This window comes from Hyla sarda, chromosome 9, assembly GCF_029499605.1.
Source record: "Hyla sarda isolate aHylSar1 chromosome 9, aHylSar1.hap1, whole genome shotgun sequence".
Taxonomy (NCBI): Eukaryota; Metazoa; Chordata; class Amphibia; order Anura; family Hylidae; genus Hyla; species Hyla sarda.
Genome location: NC_079197.1, coordinates 125,463,344 through 125,489,828, shown reverse-complemented (window position 1 = coordinate 125,489,828; position 26,485 = coordinate 125,463,344). Strand labels below are relative to the sequence as shown.

Genomic DNA, 26,485 nt, shown 5'->3' with positions numbered 1-26,485 from the left:
ACCGTCCTTCTTGGGAACCACAAAAAGATTGGAATAGAAACCCTGAAACCGTTCCCCTGGAGGAACAGGAACGATAACCCCAGAGACTGGAGAGCATCTCGAAATTGCTTCGCCAGAAAAGGCGACCGGGGGGCCCTGGATCGAAAAAAGCGATCCCCCGGAAGGGAGGCGAATTCGATTCGGTAACCGTTGGACACCACGTCCCTGACCCAAGGTCCAGATGTCTCGAAAAAGTAAGAGACGACCTCCCACCCGAGAAAAAGCCGCAGGTGGGGGCCTCACTTCATGCAGAAGTGGGTTTGCGGTTGCCTGATTTGGGCGCAAAACGGCCGGACCGGTTGGAGTCCGACGCGCCCGGAACGAAGTAGCCTTCTTGTCCTGCGAAGGCGCCTGCCCGGACCCTTTGCTGGAGCCAAGAATCCGAAAGGACCAAAAGGTAGAGGACTTCCCTTGGGAAGTAGGGCGAGCCTTATTTTGAGGCAACAATGAACTCTTACCTCCCGTCGCCTCAGAGATAATCTCATCAAGGAGCTTGCCAAAAGGATGCCCCCCCCCCCCTACCGTAAAAGGAAGCACAGTGAGAGACCTTTTGGAAGCGGCATCCGCATTCCAAGCTTTAAGCCACAAAGCGGCGGAGAGCCGCTAGGTGACCCACAGCAAAGGCAGAACAACGGGCTGAATGCATGGAAGCTACGCACAGGAAGTCCCCAGATTTAAAGCATTGGAGAGCCAGGACAGATAGATCCTCTGGGGGGGATCCCGCTAAGATATCCTGATGGAGCTTTTGGCACCATTCCTAAGGGGCCTTGCCCATGTGGAGGTGAAGATGGGAAGAAGAGCCAGCTGCTTCAGAGGCAAACTTTGCTAATGATTCTACCTTCTTGTCCGTGGAATCCTTGAAGGCAGCGGCATCTGCCAGTGGCAGTGTAGTCGCCTTAGAGATGCGGGAGATTGGTTGATCCACAGAGGGAGGGGAAACCACCTTACTGACAAAGTCCTTCTCAAATGGATAAAGTTCTTGAATCATCTTGATTCCCGGGAACCTCTTGTCTGGATGTTTCCATGCAGATTCTAGAATGTCGTCAAAGTCAGCGTGAGAGCTGAACCTTTGAGGTGCTGGCTTAGCACGATGAAAGGATACTCCTGGAGTGACATCCGAAGATCCTGGGTCCTCTAAGTGAAAGGTGTCTCTTATGGCTGTCACCAATGAGTTCACTGTTTCAACTGAATCCGAGCGGCCCTCTGAGTCAGATGCCGGCTCGGAAGCCTCGTCCGCCAGTTCACCAGGAGAATGTGAACGATTAGAGGCAGTCCTGGAGGGGGGCGAACCTGAGCGGCCGGTACCCACGAGGGGAACGCCCACGTCTATCAAGACTCAATGGAAGAGTCAGACGAGGCACCCCTAGTATGCTTGTGAGAGCTTGAAGTATGTGGAGACGAGGAGCGGGCCCTCTCAGAGGCCCTGTGCAAGAAAGACCCCCACAAGGTGGACACCACTTCCCGGGGGGGCCTCAGCCACCAAACTGGAGACTTGGGTCAAGACAGCCATATACTGGGTCAGGGAAGAAACCCACGCTGGTGGAGCGGCTGAATCCACCTGAACCGAAAGGGCATCAGGGGGTACCAGGGGGTCTGGGAGAGCAGTGGAGCAGGCAGGGCAAGTGGGCTCAGAAGAGCCAGGCATCTTGGTATTACAGTGCTTACAGGCAAAATAAATCACTGACGTTCCAGGATTCTGTTTAGAGGGAGGAACAGCTCTGGGTACTGACATAATGAGAAAAAAAGGCAGGGACTTTCTCACCCTAGTCTGTAACCCCAGGCAGCTGCAGTGAGGAGAACTCGGCTCCGTGCAGCTAGAGTGCCAGCCAATAGGGAGAGAGGGGTGTGCCTGAAGCAGAGGCACTAACTAATTGGCCCCTCCTAACTGAAATTCGCGCCCACGGAGCTGATTGGAGGCTACATCGCGCCTCTGAAGAGCTCCGACCGCCCTGTGGGCGGAGCTATGCACTGCCGAGAAGAAGCTGTAATGGCGCCCGCTCCTTGTCCCGAGCGCACATGTCAGCCGCATATGCGCTCGGGAAATAGAGCGGGCGGCCTATACGCCGGCAGAGACTGCCGGAGAAAATGAAAGTAAGCCGGCGCTGAGAGCGCCTGGCCCGAACCAGCGCCGCGGCTGTCAGCCGCATATAAGGCGCTGTCGGAGAAGTGACAGTAAGCCGGCACAGAGAGCACGGCCCGTACCAGCGCAGTGGCTGACAGCCACATATAAGGCGCTGCAGACATAGTCGCAAGAAACACACACACATACAGTGAAGTGCCCAATAAATTACATGCCCCCTGAAATGCCATTGCTCCCCAGAATAAAAGTCCAGCCCCTGTATAAGCCAGCCCCATAACCTGAAAGGTGGGCCAAAAACAGGGGGTCTCCAGAGGTTGCAAGTCCGTACCTAAGGAGAAAAGGGAGGAAAGTATTTACCTCAGTCAGAAGAACTTACCTAATGGAGTCTTCAGTGAAGTCTTCAGTCAGCTTTATTTATCTGCATCACGCCTGGCTGCTATGCGCGAGCGAGGCAAGCAGGGAAATAGGGGGACCTGGACCCATGAGGTACCAACCCAGGCGCTAACTGTTGGCGAGGGGGGGTGAACAGCGCATATACGCAATGTCTGTGCACCCTTACTCGCAATGGGGAAACAGGGAACCGGAGTCCCTGAGTCCCCACCTGAAAACAGAAAAGAAAAAGGAATAAAAGACTAACACGTCCCTATACTAGTAAAACAAAAAATCAGAAGACCTGGTCTGGAGAATTCCAGACCATGTCCACCTCCTTCAGACACTAAGCTTAAACTGATTAGCTCAGGGCCTGAAGGCAGGTATATCCTGCTGGGAGGAGCCGACTTTTTTTATTACCATAGTGTCACACCTCCTAGCGACAGCAGCATACACCAACGTTCTGTGTCCCTCAATGGAGCCGATAGAGAAAACCGAATAAAACTGCCACATAAAGCAATGTAAAACCCCTCTTAGGCTAAAACTGACTTCATAAACTGAACTTCAAGTTGCACCTAAGCCAAGATGGTCTCTACTAGACATAGACCATGTTGTGCATCTAGAGCTAGACAAATTTGTTTTGCTGCAGTCTTTTTTTTTTACCCTTTTCATTCTTACCTTCCTCCATCAATGCAGTTTTAAGTGGTTTAATAAATGAAAACTGAATGTTTTCATTTACAGCGCATCTAAAACTCCCCTATATTTAGACAGCATAGTAGTAGTAGTATTGATGTGCTCAGAATATTCAATTAGGTAGAGACCAATAAATCTGAGTTAGAGGACACAGCCTGCCGGACATTTGTACAGGTACAAGGGCTGGTCATAAACTATGCTTTCTCAGAAACATTTCAGTGTTCCAAAGTAAGGCCTGGTTCTTCGCAACAAGGAAATCAGATGAGATGTAATGCTGCCCATGATTCAGGCAGCACAAATCTCCTGACTGAACTTCTTAACCCTTACCAAATGCCTAACATCTTTTAGGTGATGCAGTCTGCAGCGTCGTCCTTTGGCATCCAAATCGGGCCGCTGGGTTTCCTAGTGCCTTAACAGGAGACTAGGAAACCCTTCTGCTATCTTTTCAATATCACTGCTGCTAGGGCACACTAAATGTTGCCCTACAGGAAAAAAACAGCACAGTAAAATTGTCAACATTGTAAAAAAGAAAACACGAAAAATAGTATGAAAAGACAAAAAAAATAAAAAATCATACAAGTTCCATTACTAAAACACAAATTTACCATCTTTGGTCTTTGGACTAGCTGCCTCTTTTTCAGAGGTCTGTGGGGTTTTGGGCTCAGAGTTAGCCCCATCTGTAGATTTCTCCTTTGGTTTAGTTTCTAGTTCAGCAGTCTTTTTGGTAGTGCTTAAGACAGGCGGTGTGAGTGAGGGGCGCTGGATTGGAACCGGTTTTGGAGTCATAGTTGGTGAAGCAGGTCTCTGCTTCAGTAAGCTTGGAGATGGCGGACGGGTCCTTTGTGTCACTGAGCTAGTGTTCTTTCTGAAATGACATTACATTACATATATATTATGTATATGCATTACATAAATTTAGATTCATATTATTCCCTCTGCAAAATCACACAATCATTTTTTTTTTCATTTGACACATTTGCAGCCTTCGGGAAATTGGTAGCCAGAGCTAAATCTTATGTCTTGAACATTTTAATTTCAATTTAGAAACTAAAATCCATCACACAGAGATTATACATTTTTTAGGGAATGTAAGTAGAGATGTATCATCAAGAATGGAAAATAAAACGAAAAAAGGAAAAATAAAAACAAAACATACTTTTCCAGTGTTGGTGATGGAGCTCGCTTTGTTACACCAGCGGGCGAAGGAGATCTTCGTTGTGAAGTTGCAGTAGGAGATGGCGGCCGTTTCCCCACAGATGGTGGTGAAGGCTTTTCAGGGCCCGACTTCTATAAGGTAATACATACATTGTATAGAACAAAGGAGTCCAAAGTCCCTCAAAGAGGGAAATATAAAAGGTATAAAAATCAAGTTCAAGTACACTTTCACCTGAATAATAAGGTGGGTGTGAACTTTATTTCAAAAAGGGGTGTAAATGCTACGCTCTATAAAAGGTGTGAGCTTGATTTATGCCCCCTCAGCCTCAAATTCTCACCCTCTGAGCCTAAGCATTCAGAAACCCCCTTTTTCTTTGTTTAAAAACAGTTCCTGTTCACCTTACTTTTAAGGAAAAAGTGCCGACAGTCAACCAAATATCAAAATCCCTGTATTACGGGAACAAGGAAAAGCATCAAAATATTAGGGTATTCTAGGAAACAAAATGGTGTTAAAACTCAATGGGGAGATTTATCAAAACCTGTCCACAGGAAAAGTTGCCAAGTTGCCCATAGCAACCAATCAGATCACTTCTTTTATTTTTCAGAGGCCTTTTCAAAATTGAAAGAAGTGATCTGATTGGTTGCTGTGGGCAACTCAGCCACTTTTCCTCTTGACAGGTTTTGATAAATCTCCCCCCAATATTTTTATACTGACTATGATGATAACAGCAAGTATACTCTAAATACAAAATAAAATTACATGTAAACATCTGAAAATCTATTAAAATGTATGTGTAGAATAGAAAAATATTTATAGAACTGTTCACAAATGGACCATCCTTTGGGCCCAATCATAAATAAGTTTTCAGACAGGGCGCCTGGTAAATCCCTTTAAGGGTGCGTTCACACTGCGGAATCTACGTTCGCTGAATTCCGCGAGTGAAGGTTCCACCTGGCCGCCGCCGTTGATGGTACTTCGGCGCTAGAGCCGCGGGGCACTGAGCTGTCAGCATTGACGGCTATGCAGTGCTCGTGGAATCCGCGCAAAGAATGAACATGTTCTTTCTTGAGCAGAACAATTTCAGCCGCTTAAATTCCGCAGTGTGAACGGGTCTCGAGGAGACCCATTCACACTAATGTTAAGTTCACACCGCAGAATTCCGCTCGCGGGAATTCCGTAGTCTGAACGCACCCTTAGGCATCCATAGATGTTAAAAGAAAAGATGGCTGAACCAGTCAATTATGTGTTGTGTACGGGGTCGCCCGAAAATCCTTGGCAGATTAGGTCAGGTGAAGAAAGGATTAGCCATCATTTTGTACTTGTCCATTAAAGGAGAAGTATCTGGGAGAAAAAAGTATCCCCTATTCAAAGGGGGTTCAAGCACTGGGACCCTGGCTCTTCCAAGGTACGGAGCGCGTCGACCCCCATACAAAGAGTCAGCCGACACTCCCCCCTCCATGTATCTCTATGGGAGAGCTAGAGATAGCTTAATTGTACACACAATGCCAATGTAAGCCAAAGACAAATTAATCGTACTCTCCATTTGTTTCACAGATAACCACAGATAAATTGCCAGCTCTATTCATTAATCAGATGAACCCTCTACGATGTTATATTGTCTCAGAAACAAACAAAATCCAAAAGAACAAGGAATGTATAAATAGAAAAGGGCATTCCTGCCTACCTGGCTAGCTTCTGAAGTGGTAGAACCAGATGCTGCCATGCTAGGAGTCTTCACTCTGTCAATGCTGCGGCTGCGCATGGGACCTTTAGAGACGGAGGGTGGGGTACTGGTGGTAGCGGCTGAAGCTGAACGAGGACAGAGGTGAGATTCTATAAAGTTAAGAATTTGACAGGACAAAACAAAGAGCCAAGTGCAGAGCATAACAGAGGAAAAGGAGAAAAAGAGAGAAAGAGACTGTGTGTTAGAAACAGCAAGGAAGGCCACCAATGGTAGTGCGCAGTGCAGCAGATCACACAAACACCACCACCTGTTACAAAGTGTACAGAAGCAATAGCACCAGGAAGAAAGGTCCCCATTTACTAAATGGATTGATGTGATTTCTACAGTTTAGTAAGTTTTAAGGGTATCTGCCCATTGTCACTGTTTTAATAATAACTATACTTTCTCCAGTTGCACCTGCTAGAAATTAAAGAAATACTAAAGGGGGTAACAATGACATTGCTGTAAGTTAATATTCCTTTATCTTAAGTTACACATAAATCTTTGCTACAGCTGCTACTAGGAAATGACATCAGTTCATCCACAACTTTTTAACGCAACGCTATATTTCTTATATGCTTTTGCACGTATTGCTTAATGTTACAACATGCCTTGTCTTAGATTAGAAAAAGGGATCTTCTTGTCATTCGGCTGTACCTGGTACTGCAATTTAATCCCATTCTCTTTACTGAGGCTAATCTGCAGTATTTATAAGACTGGTGCGGTTTCTGGCAAAAAGCTGATATTTTTCTACTACTAGACAACCTCTTTAGTAACACTAAAACCATCATTATCACACTGCCCTTTACAGTTTCATTATTTCTTCATATATATATATATATCTAATGATTGGGGCCAATTCTCCATGATGCTATAAATTATGACAAACTGACTTCGTATTTGCATGATGTAGAGCACTCCACTTTGAGGATTCATGTGCAACTTGTAGCACATAGTGTTACCTGGCAATTCTTTTCCATCGGCTGACAATGTAGCAGCACTCTTACTCCTAGCTAGGGAAGACTGAGTGGGGGCGAGGAGACGACTGATTAAACTACTGTCCAGGGGGCTGCTCGGGGGGCGATGAGCTAAACAGATAAATGAAATGGGTTTTGTTATGACTAAATACAGTGCAATACAGAAAAACCAAGAAACCACATTATAAGCAAAAGGCACCAAAAGTAAGGGTCTTAGATGTGAGTAGAAAATAGGATTAAGGCTCATCACCCAAACAGGCAGGATTAAAGCAGCATATTAATGTTATAACACCTTTTCACATTAACTGTATTAAATGAATTCATTTTGTATTAACAACTCTAGAAACATCATACATGCATGCATTCAACAAAAGAAATTATTGAGGAGGACATAAGAATATTCCAGTCAGGATATAGCTTTAAAAAAAATGTAAAAAATAAAACAAGTTATAAACCAGGCTGTTAGGTAAGAAGGAGAGAGATAGGACTGCATGTTAGGAACTGGTTAGCATCCTGTACTGGAAACAAAGACAAAGGATTAGCTTCAGGCATAAGAGGACGCAGCAGCAGATCCTTAGCTTCTGGTTAATACTGTACAGAAAAGAAAGCGGCACAGACTTTGGTTCAGGTCAGTTTAGTTAGGTTACAGAACACGTGCCTATATTTTCACATTACTAAATACAATCCTTTATGTTATTGTCACACAGTGTAAATGCATATTACAGGAACCTGTCCTCTTTACATAGACTGAAGGAAATTTTAAATAGTCCAGCCGCACAATTAATCGAGAAGTGTAAAGGCCCAGTAAATGAGCGTCCATTATCGAGAGGAGCACTAGTTATGATACCCTCCAATGGACCTTCTCAAAGGGTCAAAAAGTTAACGTGCTGGCTACCTGAAGTGACTTCTAGAAAGTGCTTGAGGCATACTGGGTTATTACAAAGTTCAATGTAGGTATCCTCAATGGCAGCTACAGGTAGTAAGCGTGTTATGTTTTAACGAGGTTCTTGAAAACTGAACCTCAGAATAGGCCAGTGTTCTACCCTCAGTATAGGCCGGTGATCTTGAAACTGTGGCCCTCCAGCTGTTGAAAAATTACAACTCCAGGGATACCCAAAAAGCCAACGGCTGTCTGGGCATGCTGGGAGTTGTAGTTTTGGAACAGCTGGAGGTCCACAGCTTGGAGACTACTGGTAAAGGCCCTCCACAAACTGTAGAAAGGAATGTGATCAGCCCCTTAAAGAAACTATACTGACCACTACATTGTCTTTGAGACATGACAACAGGGCCTTATTAAGAAAGACTGCTGTTACAATATTTACTGGGGAAAAAATGTGTGTGATTGAACCATCCCACCCCCCTCCAATGAACAGCCATATATAACCCATTGTATGTAGTGTATTGCAGCTATGGAAGTACATATACTGCTAGCAGGATTAGAGTCCTTCCATGCACATATAAAGCAGATTGAACAGACACCTGTTTTTTCTTCCTTTTTCACGCCCTCTAGATGTGCAGGTGGTGATTTTTTACTACTCAGTCTAGAGAGGGAAGAGCTTCTCTTGTGGCCTGTTCCACCTAAATGTTAAACCAACAGAACACAGCTTATCAGACTGAAAAGGGGCCAAACATATAATAAGAACAAGCTGTTTACCTATGTACTATTGTATAAAAGGTCACTAAAAGGTAAAAAAGAAGTTCACAGGAAACTAAGAATAAGAACCACATTTCAAAACAAGAATACTAAATTATGATGGTAGGATGAAATTTGACATTATAGGAATATGTGCAGAGTGCAGGCTATTGTTTAGCATTATCAGCCACTGCTGGACCGGAAGCCACTTCATGAAGGAAACAAACAATTTTGGCTCAAAACATATAAGCCTTAAAGGGGAATACTTTTAGACTTATCCCCTATCCACAGAACAGGGAATAAGTATGTACGCTGCTGAAAAAATTAAGGGAACACTTAAACAACACAATGTAACTCCAAGTCAATGACACTTCTGTGAAATCACACTGTCCACTCAGGAAGAACACTGACTGACAATCAATTTCACATACTTAGGTGCTGAGACCTATCTTCTGTGTGTATGTGATCTCTGTCTACTTCTTCGGTTAATTTCACATACTGTTGTGCAAACGGAACAGACAACAGGTGGAAATTATAGGCAATTAGCAAGACACCCCCAATAAAGGAGCGGTTCTGATGATGGTGTCCACAGACCACTTCTCAGTTCCTATGCTTTCTGGCTGATGTTCTGGTCACTTTTGAATGCTGGCGGTGCTTTCACTCTAGTGTTAGCATGAGACGGAGTCTACAACCCACACAAGTGGCTCAGGTAGTGCAGCTCATCCAGGATGGCACATCGATGTGAGCTGTGGCAAGAAGGTTTGCTGTCCGCATAGTATCCAGAGCATGGAGGCGCTACCAGGTGACAGGCCAGTACATCAGGAGACGTGGAGGAGGCCATAGGAGGACAACAACCTAGCAGCAGGACCGCTACCTCCTCCTTTGTGCAATGAGAAGTAGGAGGAGCACTGCGAGAGCCCTGCAAATTGACCTCCAGCAGGCCACAAATGGGAATGTGTCCACTCAAACGGTCAGAAACAGACTCCATGAGGGTGGTATGAGTGCCCGACGTCCACAGGTGGGTGTTGTGCTTACAACCCAACACCATGCAGGACGTTTGGCATTTGCCAGAGAACACCAAGATTGTCAAATTCGCCACTGGCGCCCTGTGCTCTTCACAGATGAAAGCAGGTTCACACTGAGCAGATGTGACAGAGTCTGGAGACGCCGTGGAGAATGTTCCTCTGCCTGCAACATCTTCCAGCATGACCGGTTTGGCGGTCGGTCAGTAATTGTGTGGGGTGGCATTTCTTTGGGGGGCCAGACAGCCCTCCATGTGCTTGCCAGAGGTAGCCTGACTGCCATTAGGTACCGAGATGAGATCCTCAGACCCTTTGTGAGACCATATGCTGGTGCGGTTGGCCCTGGGTTCCTCCTAATGCAAGACAATGCTAGACCTCATGTGGCTGGAGTTTGGAGGGCATTGATGCTATGGACTGCCCCGCCCGTTCCCCAGACCTGAATACGATTGAGCACATCTGTGACATCATGTCTCGCTCCAACCACATTGCACCACAGACTGTCTGGGAGTACATCCCTCCAGAGACCATCCGCCACCTCATCAGGAGCATGCCCTGGCGTTGTAGGGAGGTCATACAGCTACAGGCACGTGGAGCCCACACACACTACTGAGCCTCATTGTGACTTGTTTTAAGGACATTACATAAAGTTGGATCAGCCTGTTGTGTGGTTTTCCACTGTGATTTTGAGTGTGACTCCATATCCAGACCTCCATGGGTTGATAAATTTGATTTCCATTGATAATTTTTGTGTGATTTTGTTGTCAGCAAATTCAACTATGTAAACACAAAGATATTTAATATGTTTAGTTCATTCATTCAGATCTAGGATGTGTTATCTTAGTGTTCCCTTTATTTTTTGGGGATATATATATACACACACACAGTGGGACCCCCACAATCTCCTGCCCGGTGCCCTGGTGTTCTGAAGATTTTTGTTGACAAACACCCTCAATGCGTTGTCTCAGACTCTCCCATAGACAGTGCATGGAGGGGTGTGTCGACTACCACTACTCCGTGCACTAGGAGAGTCTGCTTTCTTCAGAAAACAGGGGTGCCGGGCAGTAGATGGGGTGGGGGGTCGGATCTTAGCGGTTGGACCCCCAGTGATTATACACTTATCCCCTATCCTGTGTTTAAGGGATAAGACTAAAAGTACCAGAGTTCCCGTTCAAAGGAAACATTTAAAACTGCAGATGCAGTTTAATCTGGAGACGGTATTTTCAGAGCAGGAAGAGATGAGCAGATGGATACATTGTTTTGTGTAAAAAGAAGTTGTAATTTATTGAAAAGAAGTTGTCATTTATTGGACTAAGCCTCTGCTCATTGTGGGCTAAGGCATCCTAATCAGTGATTGACAGTATTCTTCTATTCCCAGCCAATCACCACTAGACATGAACCACTAGACAATTAGGGAAAGATCACACTGCAGAATAGAAATTCTGATGCGGCAGCCTCCTATTGGGGAAAAGTTATCAAAACCTGTCCAGAGGAAAACTAGCTTAGTTGCCCATAGCAACCAATCAGATCACTTCTTTCATTTTTCAGAGGCCTTTTCAAAAATGAAAGAAGCTATTTTATTGGTTACTATGGGCAACTCAGCAACTTTTCCTCTGGACAGGTTTTCATAAATCCCCCCCCCCCCCCCCTCCCCTTTGTCTTTAATAGGCTTCTGCTGCTCCCTTTAATAGGCTTTCTGCAGTGGAAAATTCTGCCACAAAAATTCAGATTTCAGACTCTGACAAAAGAATGAATGTGTTTATTCTTTCGATGGAAATCCGCACAGATGGTGATGTCACCATAAATAGGTTGTCCAGTAAAAGACAACTTATCACCTCCATGATCTCCCCAACGGGCACATGCATCTATCAAAGCGCTGGGTATGCATGAGTACAGCACTTGAGTATCTTCGATGCTCTCATAGAAATAAATGGAGCGCATGCAGTCTGCAGCATGCACTCCTCTCAGAGAGCCGGGGTCCCGATCAGACAACTATCCCCTATACTGTGAGAGGAGTTTTCTTTTGCCTGACAACCCCTTCAATCTGAGGATGAGCAGGGATTCAGATGCATAAAATATAAGTTATACTGTAACTTTATAAACAAAACTAAATATCAATATGCTCTGCTCCATTTGCTCTATAACATGATGTCCACATATCAGACTGCCTGTTCCATGTGACAGGTTCCCAATTGTAAGTATTCAACAATTGCAAAACAGTTTATAGAAATCAATGTTTGTACACAGACATCCGTTTAAATGCACATTCCACTAGCGAAACATCTGACACTGTACAGGTCCTCTAGACCAGTGTTTCCCAACCAGGGCGCTTCCAGCTGTTGCAAAACTACAACTCCCAGCATGCCCGGACAGCCAACGGCTGTCCGGGCATGCTGGGAGTTGTAATTTTGCAACAGCTGGAGGCACACCATTTGGGAAACAGTGCTCTAGACAATGCCATCATTAAGTGTTTTTTCCACAAATTCCCTAAACTATTTGCTATGCCAATGACATAGACTAATTATTGCTAGTATTGCCTTGTTGTTTCACATATACCTGATGGCATCCCCAACTTATGTCACCTTATAGGCATACAGCAGCATACACTGTCAATAAGCTATCCTTCTGTCTATCCTGCAGTAACATAAGAGGAGTGCCATGGAATTGAGACCTGTTTCTTTACTAGGAGAGTATGTGGTAATTATTTTTTGCATGTATAATTATCTTTAAAATTCTTAACCTAGTGGATGTGCTTTACAACATCAAATGTTTTGCAATGTGAAATATGTAAATACGGTTCTGTTAAATAGTAAAGTATTCACAATTTTATAGTTCTACCTATCCAGAAGACTAAAAAAAGAAAATACACGTTATTCACAAGTTGCACCTTTCTGCTCCTGGTTTGAAACCCTAGGCGAGAAGGGCTGTGGACTAGGAGTTTTGTTATTCAGCCTGCTTAAGGAGGAGCTCCTCTGCTTGGTACCTGGAAAATGTGCAAAGTTAGCAGCAACAAATACAAGCTCCAACAGAAGTAAAAGACCTTACATAATAAACGGACACAAAATGAAGGGGAAAAAACAACTATTAGTGCTACTATAATCATAATAAATATTTTGTACAGTGGAAAATACTGTGGAAATCATAATGTTATCATAAAGAATGCAAACATAGTTGTAAAGAGTCTTCCAGATGGTTATCCCAGGACATTTTAAAGGGAAACTGACAGATTGTCCACCCGCACTAAACCGAATACACAGGGTTATAGTGCAGGTCATTTGGATTAAAATGTTGTATTACTCAGCTGGGCCCGTGGTCTGGAGTTACACACAACATTAACCCTCCTTGCGCAATAGAAGCGGGAGTCTGTGTTCTGAACTTCAGTGGCTCCATCCTCTCTGCCCCATTATGCCCGCCCACCTCATCCTCACATGTGAGAAAACGTTGAATCTTTATGAGGCGGCATATGGGAGTAGAGAGGACGGAGGCAGGGAAGCTTAGAACATCAGTTCCTGCCTCCATTGTGCAAAGGGGGTTTAATATTATATTAACAACTGGGGCTACAGCGTGTATTTCTGTAACCAGACCACCAATCCGGGTGAGGAATAAAGCCTTTTTACTCACATTGTAACCCTGTGTATTGGGTTTAATACAGGTGACCCAGCTGTCAGTTTCTCTTTAGTCTATATATTAATGGAAACATTCACTATTAAATCGACAGTGGGTGAGATGATCAAAATCTGTTACAGTCGCATCCTTACGATCGACTAGCCTGAATTAAAATTTTCTGTTAGTTTGTTTACTTTGTCAAAAACTGGTGCATAAAAGTGGCACAGGTTTTGACACTTAAGGCTAGAGTTACACATATCCGGTGTCCAGCTCTGGCAAAACCGGGCGAAACTTGCCAAATCGGATGCCAGAAATGCTTCAGTTGTGTATCAACTGGTGTCCATTGTTTGTGATTGGTAGATGGGGGAACGCACCAAGATGCTTTTCCTTGACTGTGCATGTCAGGCAAGTCCAATCATCTGGAGTCCAAACTGAGACGCCGGATGATTGTGAACTGTCCCATTCAAATTAATGGGATCAGTTCTGGCTTCTTTTTCCCTCCGATGCATTTTCTGCTTTGCAAAAGAGGGAAAAAAACAGACAACGCATATATGTAAAGGAAGCCTAAGCAAGGCTAAGTCAAGACCCCTTGTTGAGTTTTGGGAAAAAGTGTCCAAAACACATTGAAAAAGTGGTAGCCAGTCATTTAAGTCAGTTTTTTGGTGCAGGCAATTTTGATTATCTCCCCCAATTTTTTGTAATTTGGTCCCTGGGAGCAAAACACCAGCACCGCTTATACATACAGTGCAAGTTGCTCAATGCTAGGACCAAATTACTAAACATAACATTAGAACTTTAAAGGTGACACTGAACAGATTCGTAGTTTTTTTTTTTTTTTTTTTTGCCGACCAAAGTCTCTGCTCGCAGATTCCGTTCTCTTTTCAGCAAAACCTTACCTATCTCCTCCTCTCCACAGCACACTCTTACCGTGCCAAAAACGAGGCGTGTACTGTCAAATTGGACCGGAGGAAGGCACTTTTTGAATAAATATTTATTGTGCTGTGCTGGCCTGAGTGTCGGTTCGTGACTATCCTTGAGCAGCGCCTCCATAGACCACTTATTTTCTCCTAAAAACCTAATAACAAGCTTAGCTCTTATGTAAAATGAAACCTTAGCTGTGATTGTTTACTAAGTGGAAAAACTAGACAGTCCTGGTTTCAGGCAGATGGATAAATCTGAGTCTAGCCCTCACCTATCAGCAGAACGGCGCTTGCCAGAAGCCCCTTTTTGTTTACAGTGGTTACTATGTATTCAGTCCCATTCAAGCGTTTTTTTTTTATAATTGCATAAAAATTGTAATAATAATAAAAATAAATAAAAAATAATTTCATGCGGTAGCCAATAATCCAGGATCATGATCTGCTGACATTTGAATCCATCACAGAACAGCAGCATAACGTAGAATCTCACAATACTAGGAACATAGGATGGTGTAAGATGGGAAATCTGCTTTTTTTTTCTTTGGTGCACTGTACCCAAAGATACTGCCCTATCAGGTCAATGCAAAGGGCCACAGAAGAAAGCTTCAAAATCAGTCCCTGTTCTCAAAAATCCATTCACTATATGGTCCCCAGGGCGTATCAGATAAGATTAAACTGATAAGAACAGATACTACACTTTATCTTAGCCAAAAGGCCGAGAAGCAAAATCTGCTTATTCTTATGAACAGATTATGGCAGATTATACATAAAACAAAACAAAAAATAGAGACAAACTAACATTTTTCATTAAAGCACTGCAATTTCCAAATAAAAACAAAGAAATCAACTGGCACTGTAAGTTTCCATGTTGTGTGAAGTCAATGTGCTGGCTTTAGTTAGCCAGAGATTTTATTGCTTTTAACCTCTTTTTGTGTGCAATTGCATGTTCCTATGTATTTTTTGTATCAATGAACATTGTCGATTAATTATATTGGGTGTGCTACCATTTATCAGTGATAGCTTTTTCTGGTTTAGAAAGTCAATGTATTCGGCTGCTAGTATTCTTGGTCTCGGCACGTACAAGTGCTTAGTAACAAGATGAACCTCCAGTACAATTACATAAGGCTTGTAATCCAGCATTTCACAGTGTCATAGATTGAGGATTGTCTTTGTTGTCTCTGAACAGAAGGCATTATAAGCAGCTGAATGCCAGAATCGACTACCCAGATCAAAAGAATTGGAATCAAATATTTGAAGCTTCAACAACAGGGTCTTATATTACCAGGTGAAACAATCCTCTTTTTGAGGGGTAGTCACATTTTAGGAAATAAAGCTTATAATTTGTAATTTTATTTTACATCTTGTGCTAAATTTCTTCATGGTTTTCAAGAACTGTGAAGTTGTCAGTAAATGAGAATTGTCATGCGCCTCTCACACACGTTTCTGGCTCAATACATGAGACAGTTCTGATCACTGTTCTACAGTAAACAGTGACCTTAGGACCTAGACCAGTGTTTTCACACCAGGGTGCCTCCAGCTGTTGCAAAACTACTATTCCCAGCATGCCTGGACAGCCTTCGGCTGTCCAGGCATGCTGGGAGTAGTAGTTTTGCAACAGCTGGAGGCACCCTAGTTGGAAAACACTGGTCTAGACTGATTTTTACCATCCAGAAGATTACAATAAATGTTTCTATCCAATGTCTACAAGTGGTGTTCTTAAAAACTTTATTTCACAATGTATGTTGGAAAATGCTGCTACTCACTGCATAAGCTTTATCTGCTAATAATGGAACCCTTTTATATGATGAAGAAAAATCACAAGCTACATTTTGAGAGAAAAGAAAATACCACATAGAGCACAATGTTTTGTAGGAAAAAACTAATACAACAGATGGAGCAGTCAACTCTTCATAGCCAGCCACACAAACTTACCTTTTTCAAGGGTGGCAGATGATGATGATAGACGCTTGTGAATGCTGTTGTCTGCCTGCTTTAGGTTCGATGCTGATGAGGAACGTATGTTTGCTGCTATAGTTTAAAGAAAAAAAAAAATATACAATAAAATGAAATATTTGCCTTTACAGCAATTTTTCCTGCTAAATGTTAATCAGGTGTTAGTCTTTGTCCATGTTTAGGAGGATTCCCATGATGGCCATATACTAGTTAAAGGGGTACTCCGGTGAAAACCTTTTTTCTTTTAAATCAACTGGTGGCAGAAAGTTAAACATATTTGTAAATTACTTCTATTAAAAAAATCTTAATCCTTCCAGTACTTATTAGCTGCTGAATTCTACAGAGGAAATTCCTTTCTTTTTGGAACACTGATGACATCACGAGCACAGTGCTCTCTGCTGACATCTCTGTCCATTTTAGCAGCCATGCATAGCAGATGTATGCTAAGGGCAGCATGGTGGCTCAGTGGTTAGCACTGCTGCCTTGCAGTGCTGGGGACTTGGGTTCAAATCCCACTAAGGACAACAATAAATAAAGCGTTATTATTATTATAATAACGTCAGCAGAGAGCACTGTGGTCGTGATGTCATCAGCGATCATTCCAAAAAGAAAAGAATTTCCTCTGTAGTATTCAGCAGCTAATAAGTACAGGAAGGATTAAGATTTTTTTATAGAAGTAATTTACAAATATGTTTAACTTTCTGCCACCAGTTGATTTAAAAGAAAAAAGGTTTTCACTGGAGTACCCCTTTAAATCAGAAGTCAGGGCAGCATATATGTTTGCGGCAGCTCCCAATGTCACATTTCTGCAAATGTCCACGAAAACAATGCAGAATTATCAATATGTATGTATGCAAATGAAAAACACAGCTACAAAATGTTTGCCACTGTTCTGGCTTCTAAAATAGCAATATATGACTGTTTTTAGTGGAAATCCTCTTTAAGCTATAAAGCAGACTTTCATGAAATATGTAGCATGTTATAGCAAAAGGAAAAGCAGAAATGTTTATTGACGGAAAACTGACCTACTGACCATCATTTTACAAACCAATAAATAACATGAACCAACTGATGAATCTCTTTTACTGACCTACAGAGATCAGATTTCAGTACTGAATACGGTCAACAAAAATTGTTCTGCAGATGGCGAATAATAGAAGAAGCAAGTGATGCGTCACCAGGTTGTGTGTACGGTGTATAATGTGGGAACCAGGGTGTGTAAACTGCAAATACATACAGTGAAAAAAAAAGGAAAAAATAAAAATAAAAAAGGAATGCTGTCACTGCTGCCCCTGTCCCAGTCTGCGCAGCAAAGCTGACAAGTAAGCTGTAGATTAACAGGACATGTCAGTCTACTGCCTGTTTTAATGGGCAGTGTTAAAAGTGTAGAAAGGGAAATTTTCTGGATCACATAAAAGATAAAAATATATATATATATATTTTAAGATAATAACACATTTATGTAATATGAAATTGGAGGCCATGTGAACACACCATAAAAAAAATTGACCTTTTTTTGGTGTGCTGACGTCTAGAGATGAGCGAACTTACAGTAAATTCGATTTGTCACGAACTTCTCGGCTCGGCAGTTGATGACTTATCCTGCGTAAATGAGTTCAGCTTTCAGGTGCTCCGGTGGCTGGAGACTCTTTCCTAGGACTGTATCCACCTTTTCCAGCCCACCGGAGCACCTGAAAGCTGAACTAATTTATGCAGGATAAGTCATCAACTGCCGAGCCGAGAAGTTCGTGACAAATCGAATTTACTGTAAGTTCGCTCATCTCTACTGACGTCTTTTAGTAATTTCCTGTAAATGAACTGAATGTAGACAATGCTGGAGACTGACCCTATGAAAAGACTGCATTTTAAGAATTACTCTCTTGCATAGAAAAATCAAAGCTGCAACTCACTGTTACATCACATTGTAACTTAGATTTCACATAGGATTCAGGACAAATAATAGTTACTTTGGCACCTTTGGCTCCTAAGTCTGCAAAATATATTTCTGAAAGCCAAATTAAAAAGTGTACCTTAAAGGGGTACTCCGGTGAAAAACCCTTCCAGTACTTAGCTGCTGCATGCTCCACAGGAAGTTTTTTTCATTTTAAAATTTCTTTTCTGTCTGACCAGTGCTCTCTACTGACACCTCTGTCTGTCTCAGGAACTGTCCAGAGCAGGATAGGTTTGCTATGTAAATTTGCTCCTACTCTGGACAGTTTCTGACATGGACAGAACTGTGGTCAGACAGAAAAGAAATTTGAAACAAAAAAACTTTCTGTGGAGCATACAACAGCTGATAAGTACTGGAAGGATTAAGATTAACAAATCTGCTTAACCAGTTGATTTAAAGAAAAATATTGTTTCTCGAACGCTTCATTGGGGGGGGGGGGGGGAGACACAGGAACCATGGTTGTATGCTGCTTGCCGCTAGGAGGCAAAAAAAAAAAAGAAAAAAAAAAAGAAAGTCGGCTCCTTCTTTGTTTTTTCTAGCATGGGGCGAAAGGAGCATGGCGCTGCCCGATCCCCCACCTGCAAGCTAGGGGCACAGTGCATTGCAGCATGGGCCGCTAACCCCTCCTCGCCACCAACCAGCGCCTGGTGGTGTAACCTTGGTCCGGGTCCCCCGTTTGCCATTTGTCTATGTGGGCAAGTATGTTCCCCCTACCCCCGCCCCCCTCCCTCTTTCCCTCCATTTCCCCCTGGGCCTCAGTCCTTCTCCCCTCTGTGATTTTTCCCCCTATGGTGCCATGGGGGTGTTTCTGGGGCATTAAGGGTACATTCCCGGCAGCACCCTCACCGCCGGTCTTTCCCTCCCCAGGGACTGCTTTAGGATGTCCCATGGTTCCTGTGTCCCCCAATGAAGCGCTGGAGAAAAGTAGATTTTTATACTTCCAGTAAAATCTCTTTCTCTGAGCTTCTGTTGGGGGACACAGCACCCACCCATTTGTTTGTATGTGGCCAGCCAGTTTCTGCTGCTGTTGTGCTGGGGTGTTTTTTTGTGGTGGGTCCCCTTGTATTGTCTGGGTTTTCTTCGGACTGTTCCTTTTCCTGGTCGGTTCTCCTTCTGCTTTGGGACTAAACTGAGTTGCTCAGAGCTAAGGGGCGGGTATATCCTGCCGGGAGGAGAAGACTTTCTTTTGCTTTTTTCCTCCTAGCGGCAAGGAGCATATACCCATGGTTCCTGTGTCCCCCAATAGAAGCTCAGAGAAAGAGTTTACAGTAAGTATAAAAATCTACTTTTTCACCGGAGTACCCCTTTAACTTTCAAACAAGTTCTATGATGTCTCTTCAGACTGGGGCCGGGCTCTCAGAGAGTGTGCCTGCTTTAGACGGCACTTCTATAGGAGTGCTGAAGATGCCAGAGTGCTGTACTTGGGTATCCTGTGAATAGGGGATTAGTTGTTTTTCACAGGACAACCCCTTTAAAGTCCTGTCACATCTGTATGTTTTAGCTCCTCAAACAGTAGTTCACATATTAAATATTCATAATTTGTGAGCTGTTTAAATATTCAGAGATTCATAAAATACCATCAAGAATATAATTACTTAATAAATACTTTCAAAAGTTCAAAAGCGGTGCGGGGGGCGGGCATTATCGGCAAGGTAATTGCCGATACCGATAATGCCCAAAATCGTGAATATCGACCGATAATATCGGCCAAACCGATAATTGGTCAATTCCTAACATAAACCACTATTATTTTTATCAGATCATATGAAAGAATTGATTGCAGAAGGGGATAAAGAAGATTTAAAAAGCATGCAGAAAAGAAGTAGTTTGTCATGCAGGCCGGATTCATATAGGTTAATATTACTTCAATAAAGGTGTGCCAAAATAAAGAAGATACATGTTCAGTGACTGCATTCCTCATTGTAAGCAAGCTGTTCCTTGTGTATAAGGCCAGGGCTACACAGCAATTAAATATATGTGATTATCACACCCATGTAATAATAGATCTTAGAGTGATATAGGACACAATTTTATGTGGTCAAGTAAAATCGTCTGGATACATTTGGATAAAAAGGCAACATTTTGCAATGATGTTCTATGCCAGGGAACAATTGATTTCTATTTACTCAATCAAAATGCAGAAAAACTAATTTTAAGAATCTTAAGAATCACCTGCATTTTAGATAAATTCAATACAAAATCCATTGTGATAAATGGCTGTGGAGCCCTACCCTATAGAGCAGTGGTCTTCAACCTGCGGACCTCAAGATATTGCAAAACTATAACTCCCAGTATGCCCGGACAGCCGTTGCCAGTCCGGGCATGCTGGGAGTTGTGGTTTTGTAACATCTGGAGGTCCGCAGGTTGGAGACCTCTGCTATAGAGGTTACTACTTTTGGACAATTCCTCATCACTCTGACCAATAGAAATGCATGTTTTGTTGCTCTGAAGGAGCGGAACATGTAATGGTAGAAACGTCCCAATTGTACTGTATCTTAAACAGTTGAATCTCACCCGCAGTTGATAACCACAGGTCAAGCTTTAGAAACTGGAAAAATATATGGAGCCAGCCATAGTTTACAAATGGAGTATTACATGCCAGACAGTATATGGTTGCCTTTGTAATAAAAAAAAATGGCCTGGGTCTGGTAGAGAAATAAGTGACCTTCTTACGAGGCGGTCTTCTCTTCCTGATAGTTTGCAGAGCTGACACAGACCTGCCCTATTAAGACTTCTAGCAAGTGGTTCCCTTTGTAAGATGGCCCCATCAATACTACATTCATATGTAAACGTATGATCAGGAAGGAAATGGCAGGGGTTTAATTTGCTACAACTATTTAAAACCTATAAGAGTATCATTAAGTAAATTGACAGCTGGGATAATTGTTTACACAATAAACTAAAGGAATTATTCCCTAATTAAAGGTAATCCCCTATCCATAGGCTAGGAAGCAACTAGCTAATGGGTCAGGGTTCCAGTGATGGAGTTCCACCAATCACAAGAAGGGTGCATTCACACCACGTTTCCAAGATCCGGCTGGGAAATTTCAAAACCGGCCGCTGCAGTATGCTGGACCGGCGCCTCATCTAATTAATTTAAATGCGCCAACCGGAGTCAGATAGTGACCCCGGTCTGCTCATTTTGCCCTGTATCCGGTTTTAGCCGGACGGAAAATCGTGGTATGCCAACAGCTTACTACACTCTTCGCATTGAGACACATGCACACTCGGTCAAACTGGTTGTGCATAGGCAAGGCCAGGTTCACATCAGTGGTGTGCTCTGTTAGGAGGAGCTCTGCTGGCTAAGCTCAATAAAACCTCCGCCTTGAGCAGAGCAAAAAAATACTGCAAGCAGCAATTATTTCTATGTTCAACTCCTCTGATACAACAGACACCTGACAGAAATGTGATGGTTCCATTCAAAGTTAATGGGACCTGTCAGTATTAATTTTGCTTCCATTCGTTCACAGACCGTCCGGTGAAAAAAATAAAAATATATTCAGACCCCAACACTGATGTGAACTTAGCCTAATTGTTAGGAACAGCCATCAACCAAACCTTTAGTTTACTATGTTATAACATTTTTTTCCTATTTCTATATGGTGGAAAACGAACTTCTACACACATCTGAATGAGACTATGTCCAAATGTAGATAACCTCTAAGAGTCAATGGTTATAATGCAGCCAGAAAACCTTAGGTTAGTATACAAGGGACAGCAAGATCTCAGCTGAATAAATACCGCCAGATCCACTTTCATCTTCAGCCTGTGGTTCTGCGGTGGAAGCATTTTTGCCTATTAAATCTACGTGGCTGGGACAACTACTTCCCGATGTACCTATGCAAGAACAAAACAGTTGTAACTAGGAATGGGTCATTACACACCAAGTTAAAGAATGAGAATAAATGAAAACCATAAAACAGTAAATCTCTGCATTAACATGAAGTGATATGCAACCCTGTCAATAGGCTTCTCATAAGTAACTTTTATATGTCTGCCTTGGTTAACAGATATTTATTAATAAAATACTTCTAAATGTGATTTTGCATCCTCTCCTTTTTCACTATAAAATCACAACTGACAGCTTTGCAGTCTCCTAGTTAAAGCACGTATAGATACATATTGTCTTGTCTTAGCCAAGCTATAAGCAAAAAATAATACTTGGCCTTACAAATAAAACTGTGCACTAATTTACCCAGAGAAATAAGAGCTAAACTGCTGTATAAAAAAATAAAACATGGCGTCTGACCATAACCTTTTGGCTATAAGGCAAGTAGCTTTTTCCACCCTAAGATAGTTTTGATATAAAAGACTCAGAAAATTTTGCAATCTGAATACTTTACTATTACATAGAAACTGTAGATTGCAGAAGTGGATATTTGTGACTGCAATGGAAAGGTAGCAAGACATTTATATTTTAAACTAAAACAAACACATGGACATTGCAGATAGGGGGTTCATGGCATGCCTCAAGACCCCCCCCCCCCCCCCCCCCCGTTTCCCCAAGAGGAGTTACACCACTGCCTCTTACTGATGCTGGACAATGTGATTTTTAAAGGAATCAATTCTGGATTGAAGAAATAAAGCGACTTGCCAGCACAAATTTCCTCTCCATTTAAGACAACACAAAAGACAGGGCAAGCACAGGACATATCTGTGTAATGTCTATGACGACACAAAAATTGTTTCAGATATGATAATTCACAAAGTAAAATGAGGAGAACTTACTTAAAGGGGTTTGGCTATGAAAGACACTCATCCCATAGTCCCATGATCGTGTCAAAGGAAAAGTGCTTAACTGATTTGACCACAGGAATCCCTGCAAATTATGAGAATGGGGATCCCATGATCCCCCCCCCCCACCCCCCAGATTAAATGGAGTGGTGTTTAGACATGCACACTACTGCTCCATTCAACTCTGTACTCTGCTATCTTTGCCTGGCCCCTAGAGTTGATTTGAGCTGCAGAATTCATGTCTGAATGCTGTTCTATTAAAGCAGGGCCACACAGCACCCCCGTTCTTGTAATTGGTAGGGGCTCCAACAATTGTACCCAATCGATCAGACACTTCTCACCTTTGAAGCTTTCAGCACAATACACTTTTTAAAATAAACTGTGTGTTTTTACTGTAACATAATGTTACTCCCTGTAATGTAATCCGTATTCCCATACTTGAGGTAGTCAGCGTAACAACATCCTGATATTTAATGTATAACCAGTATGTCTTCACAGTTGCTTCGGATAAAACAATAGGAAATTAAATACTGAACATTATTTTTCTTTTTACAAAACAAGTACTACTTAAAAAATCTCTATTCTGTCACTAAGGAGAACCTGTTATGGTGGCCATTGTCACACCAAAAGGGTGAAATCCACAGTTGAAAGCTGTAGCATTTGCAAAGAATGAGAATAGAGATCAGAAAATTTGCAGTGGATCTGTATTTCATGTGTAAAATTTCCATTAATATGTGGCATGCAGTTTTAAAATCCCTTATACATGTATTGTACTGTAAGAGGGAGAAAAGAATCCAAGTCCTCAGGAAGAGCAGATCACAATGACTGTTCTCTGTTGTAGATCTGTCCACATAAATCTAAAACTAAGTACAGGTTTCAATCTGTGCCTTAGGGGGTCTAAAAAAGAAAAGAAGACTGCCGCCTGAACAATGCTACTATTTTTTACTCATGAAGACTTCAAACATGTAAGCTCATTTCTATGTCAAAGGTGTCTTTTACTTTCCTGGTGTTTAACCTGCCCTGAACTACTTTTGTATGCAAAGGAAAAGATCTGAGCAACAGGAATATTTTTTTGGAATTGCTGTATTTATATAATATTCAAGGGTAAAACTTTGCTTTGGGATTCTTCAGCAAATAACCTTAAATAAATCACCTACAAATGTGTTCTCTTAAAGGTACGGTCCCACCCTAACTGTACCCTAACTGTTAACCTGCTACTCCGTATATGAAATAGTGTAGTACCACACAGCAGCCAGCCTGTTTTGAAGGGGTATTCAAACATAAAACACGTAATCACTATCCCGGCAAAAAAACAATCAAATCCAATGAGTTGGCCCAAAAAAGAAAAAGCAATGGCCCAGATTTACCAACCTTACATAAACAAACTGTCTGGTTTTACCCAGTCACCAATCACAGCTCAGATTTTATTAGTACAAAAAGAGGGGGGCTCACCAAATCATACAATGGGTGCTACTGCTCAGTAAGCAAAAAACTTGCTATACAAGGATTACTGTAAATAGTGCACACCACAAGATCAATATTCATATATATAACAAATTTTATTAGGTATCACATAAAAATTGCAAAAAAACACAAAAAGGGCTAAAATCACTTAAAAAGCTCTAAATCGAGCAATCTCTACAACATGGGAGAGGGGCCATGAACCCCCTTCTCACCAAAGTCCTGTCCCTCTGTGATAAGATATAATGGCTCAAGTAGTGGTGCTAGCTGATAAAGTGATACACATGCAACATTAATCTTTTCACCAAATCAAATAAACTTAACACCAAATGAAATGGAATACACAATGTGCAAAGAAAAAAATAATAGATTCATATCACCAGGGCATAGCGACCACAGAACAAAGGAGCCGAAATAGTAAATGGCGGGACGGGACCCCTAAACCCAGATTTTATATCTGGCAGGCAGATTAATACATTTGGGCTAGTGTTATTTCATCATCTTAAAGGGAACCAATCATTAGATTTTACCCTATATAATGTTCGGTAAAGCGTTATGTAGGGTAAAATCTTTTTCCTCACCATCACCAACACTGAGTAGAAAGGAAAAAGTGATCACCGAAAGGACCAAACCAGGAATTATGGGTGCTGTCATGGAGACTTCCAAGAAATACAATTATCGGTGAGTATAATTCACCATTTCCCAAGTCGTCTCCATGACAGCACCATGAGAAAAATACCAAAGAATAGTATTTTAGGGAGGGACCATAGCACTCAAGGCCTTGCATCCAAAAGCCATGTCCTGATTAGAAGAAAAACATCTAATCTATAATGCTTGGAAAACATTTGTACATTTTTCCAGGTGGTTGCAAGACATATCCGCTCCACAGAAGCAGATGCTCTCTCTGCCCATGAGGAAGAAACTGCACGGGTAGAATGAGCCTTTAATTCAAGAGGGGGATCTTTTCCTCTTGCTGAATAGGCATCTGAGATGGCCATATGGATCCATCTCGCAATAGAACTTTTGGAATGCTTTCTCCCCTTTTTGGGACCTGCAAATGGGATTAGGACTATTGGGGGAAGGTATACCCCAGGCTGAAAGACCAGTCTTGAACTAGAGCATCCACTGCCAATGGAGAGTCTCTGGGATTCAGAAGAAACTTCTCACTTTGCGATTTTTCTTGAAGGCGAACAAATCTATCTGTAGTTATCTAGCGCTGACTATTGACGAAAATGCCCAGTCTGCTAGAGTCCATTCCCCTGGATCTATGAAGTGCCGGCTTAGAAAATCTGCTCTGATGTTCCATATCCCCGGCTGAGATGGAAAGTACAATCTGTTCTGTGCAACAGAATATTTGACATGAGACTGACTGAAGGGCTGAGTGGCGAGGCCCCCCTGATGACAAATGAACGCCACTGCAGTCGTGAGTAGATGAGAATGTGTCTGTATTTGCAATAAAGTTCCATGTCCTGGAGAGCCATCCAGATGGCTAATAACTCTTTCAGGTTTCCTGACCTGTTTTCCAGAGAGGGACTCCATGTTCCCTGAACAAAAAGGTTTTCTGAGTGAGCTCCCCAACCCAGTGCACTGGCATTCGTGGTAATGATTGTGGGGTCTGTCTGATGCCAATGTACACCCTTCACAAGATTCTGGTGAGAAAGCCACCAAATTAGTTGGGTTTTTAACTAAGATGGAAGAAGAAATTTCTTGTCTAAGGAGCTCTGTTTTTTGTTCCATACAACTAGAATCCATTTCTGGAAGGGTCTGGAGTGGAACTGAGCCTATGACACAGCTGGATTGGAAGATGTTAACAGTCCTAGGATCGACATGGCAAATCTTAGGGTACAACTCCTGAGAGCAAGAAGTAGACGAATCTGATCCTTTAGTTTTTGGATTTTTTCCCTGGGAAGAAAGGACTGTTGAGCTACTGAATCCAGGAGGATTCCTAAAAAGACCTTCCTGCAACTTGGTAGTAAGTCTGATTTTTCTAGGTTCAAGATCCAACCAAGATCCTAAAGGACCTGTTCTATTTATATGTTCCTTTAGATAAGGAATAGAGTCCACCACAATCAATATATCGTCGTCGAATTATGGTATTACAACAATTTGCTCCTTCCTGAGAACAGCAACCACCTCCGCCATAACTTTTGTGAAAATGCGGGAGGGCGAGG

At 42.5% G+C, this 26,485-nt stretch overlaps 1 protein-coding gene and 1 non-coding gene across 7 annotated transcripts in view; both read right to left on the bottom strand.

Annotated features, from left to right (window-relative positions):
* MAP7D3 (MAP7 domain containing 3) overlaps positions 1–26,485 on the bottom strand; it is a 93,802-nt gene that overhangs the window by 27,329 nt on the left and 39,988 nt on the right. For 3 of the 6 annotated variants that reach the window (XM_056541004.1, XM_056541003.1, XM_056541005.1), the window contains exons 6-13: positions 21,861–21,956; positions 16,148–16,243; positions 12,577–12,672; positions 8,517–8,615; positions 7,023–7,148; positions 6,022–6,170; positions 4,338–4,468; positions 3,787–4,046 (exon numbers count right to left, since the gene is read on the bottom strand). In XM_056541004.1, coding sequence (XP_056396979.1) covers positions 3,787–4,046; positions 4,338–4,468; positions 6,022–6,170; positions 7,023–7,148; positions 8,517–8,615; positions 12,577–12,672; positions 16,148–16,243; positions 21,861–21,956 — 1,053 coding nt within the window. The remainder of the gene's footprint in view (positions 1–3,786; positions 4,047–4,337; positions 4,469–6,021; positions 6,171–7,022; positions 7,149–8,516; positions 8,616–12,576; positions 12,673–16,147; positions 16,244–21,860; positions 21,957–26,485) is intronic. The other 3 variants (XM_056541006.1, XM_056541007.1, XM_056541008.1) reach the window with 3 other exon arrangements.
* LOC130292250 (U2 spliceosomal RNA) lies at positions 14,755–14,942 on the bottom strand. Its single transcript, XR_008848148.1, has one exon. It is a non-coding gene; the product is annotated as a U2 spliceosomal RNA (small nuclear RNA).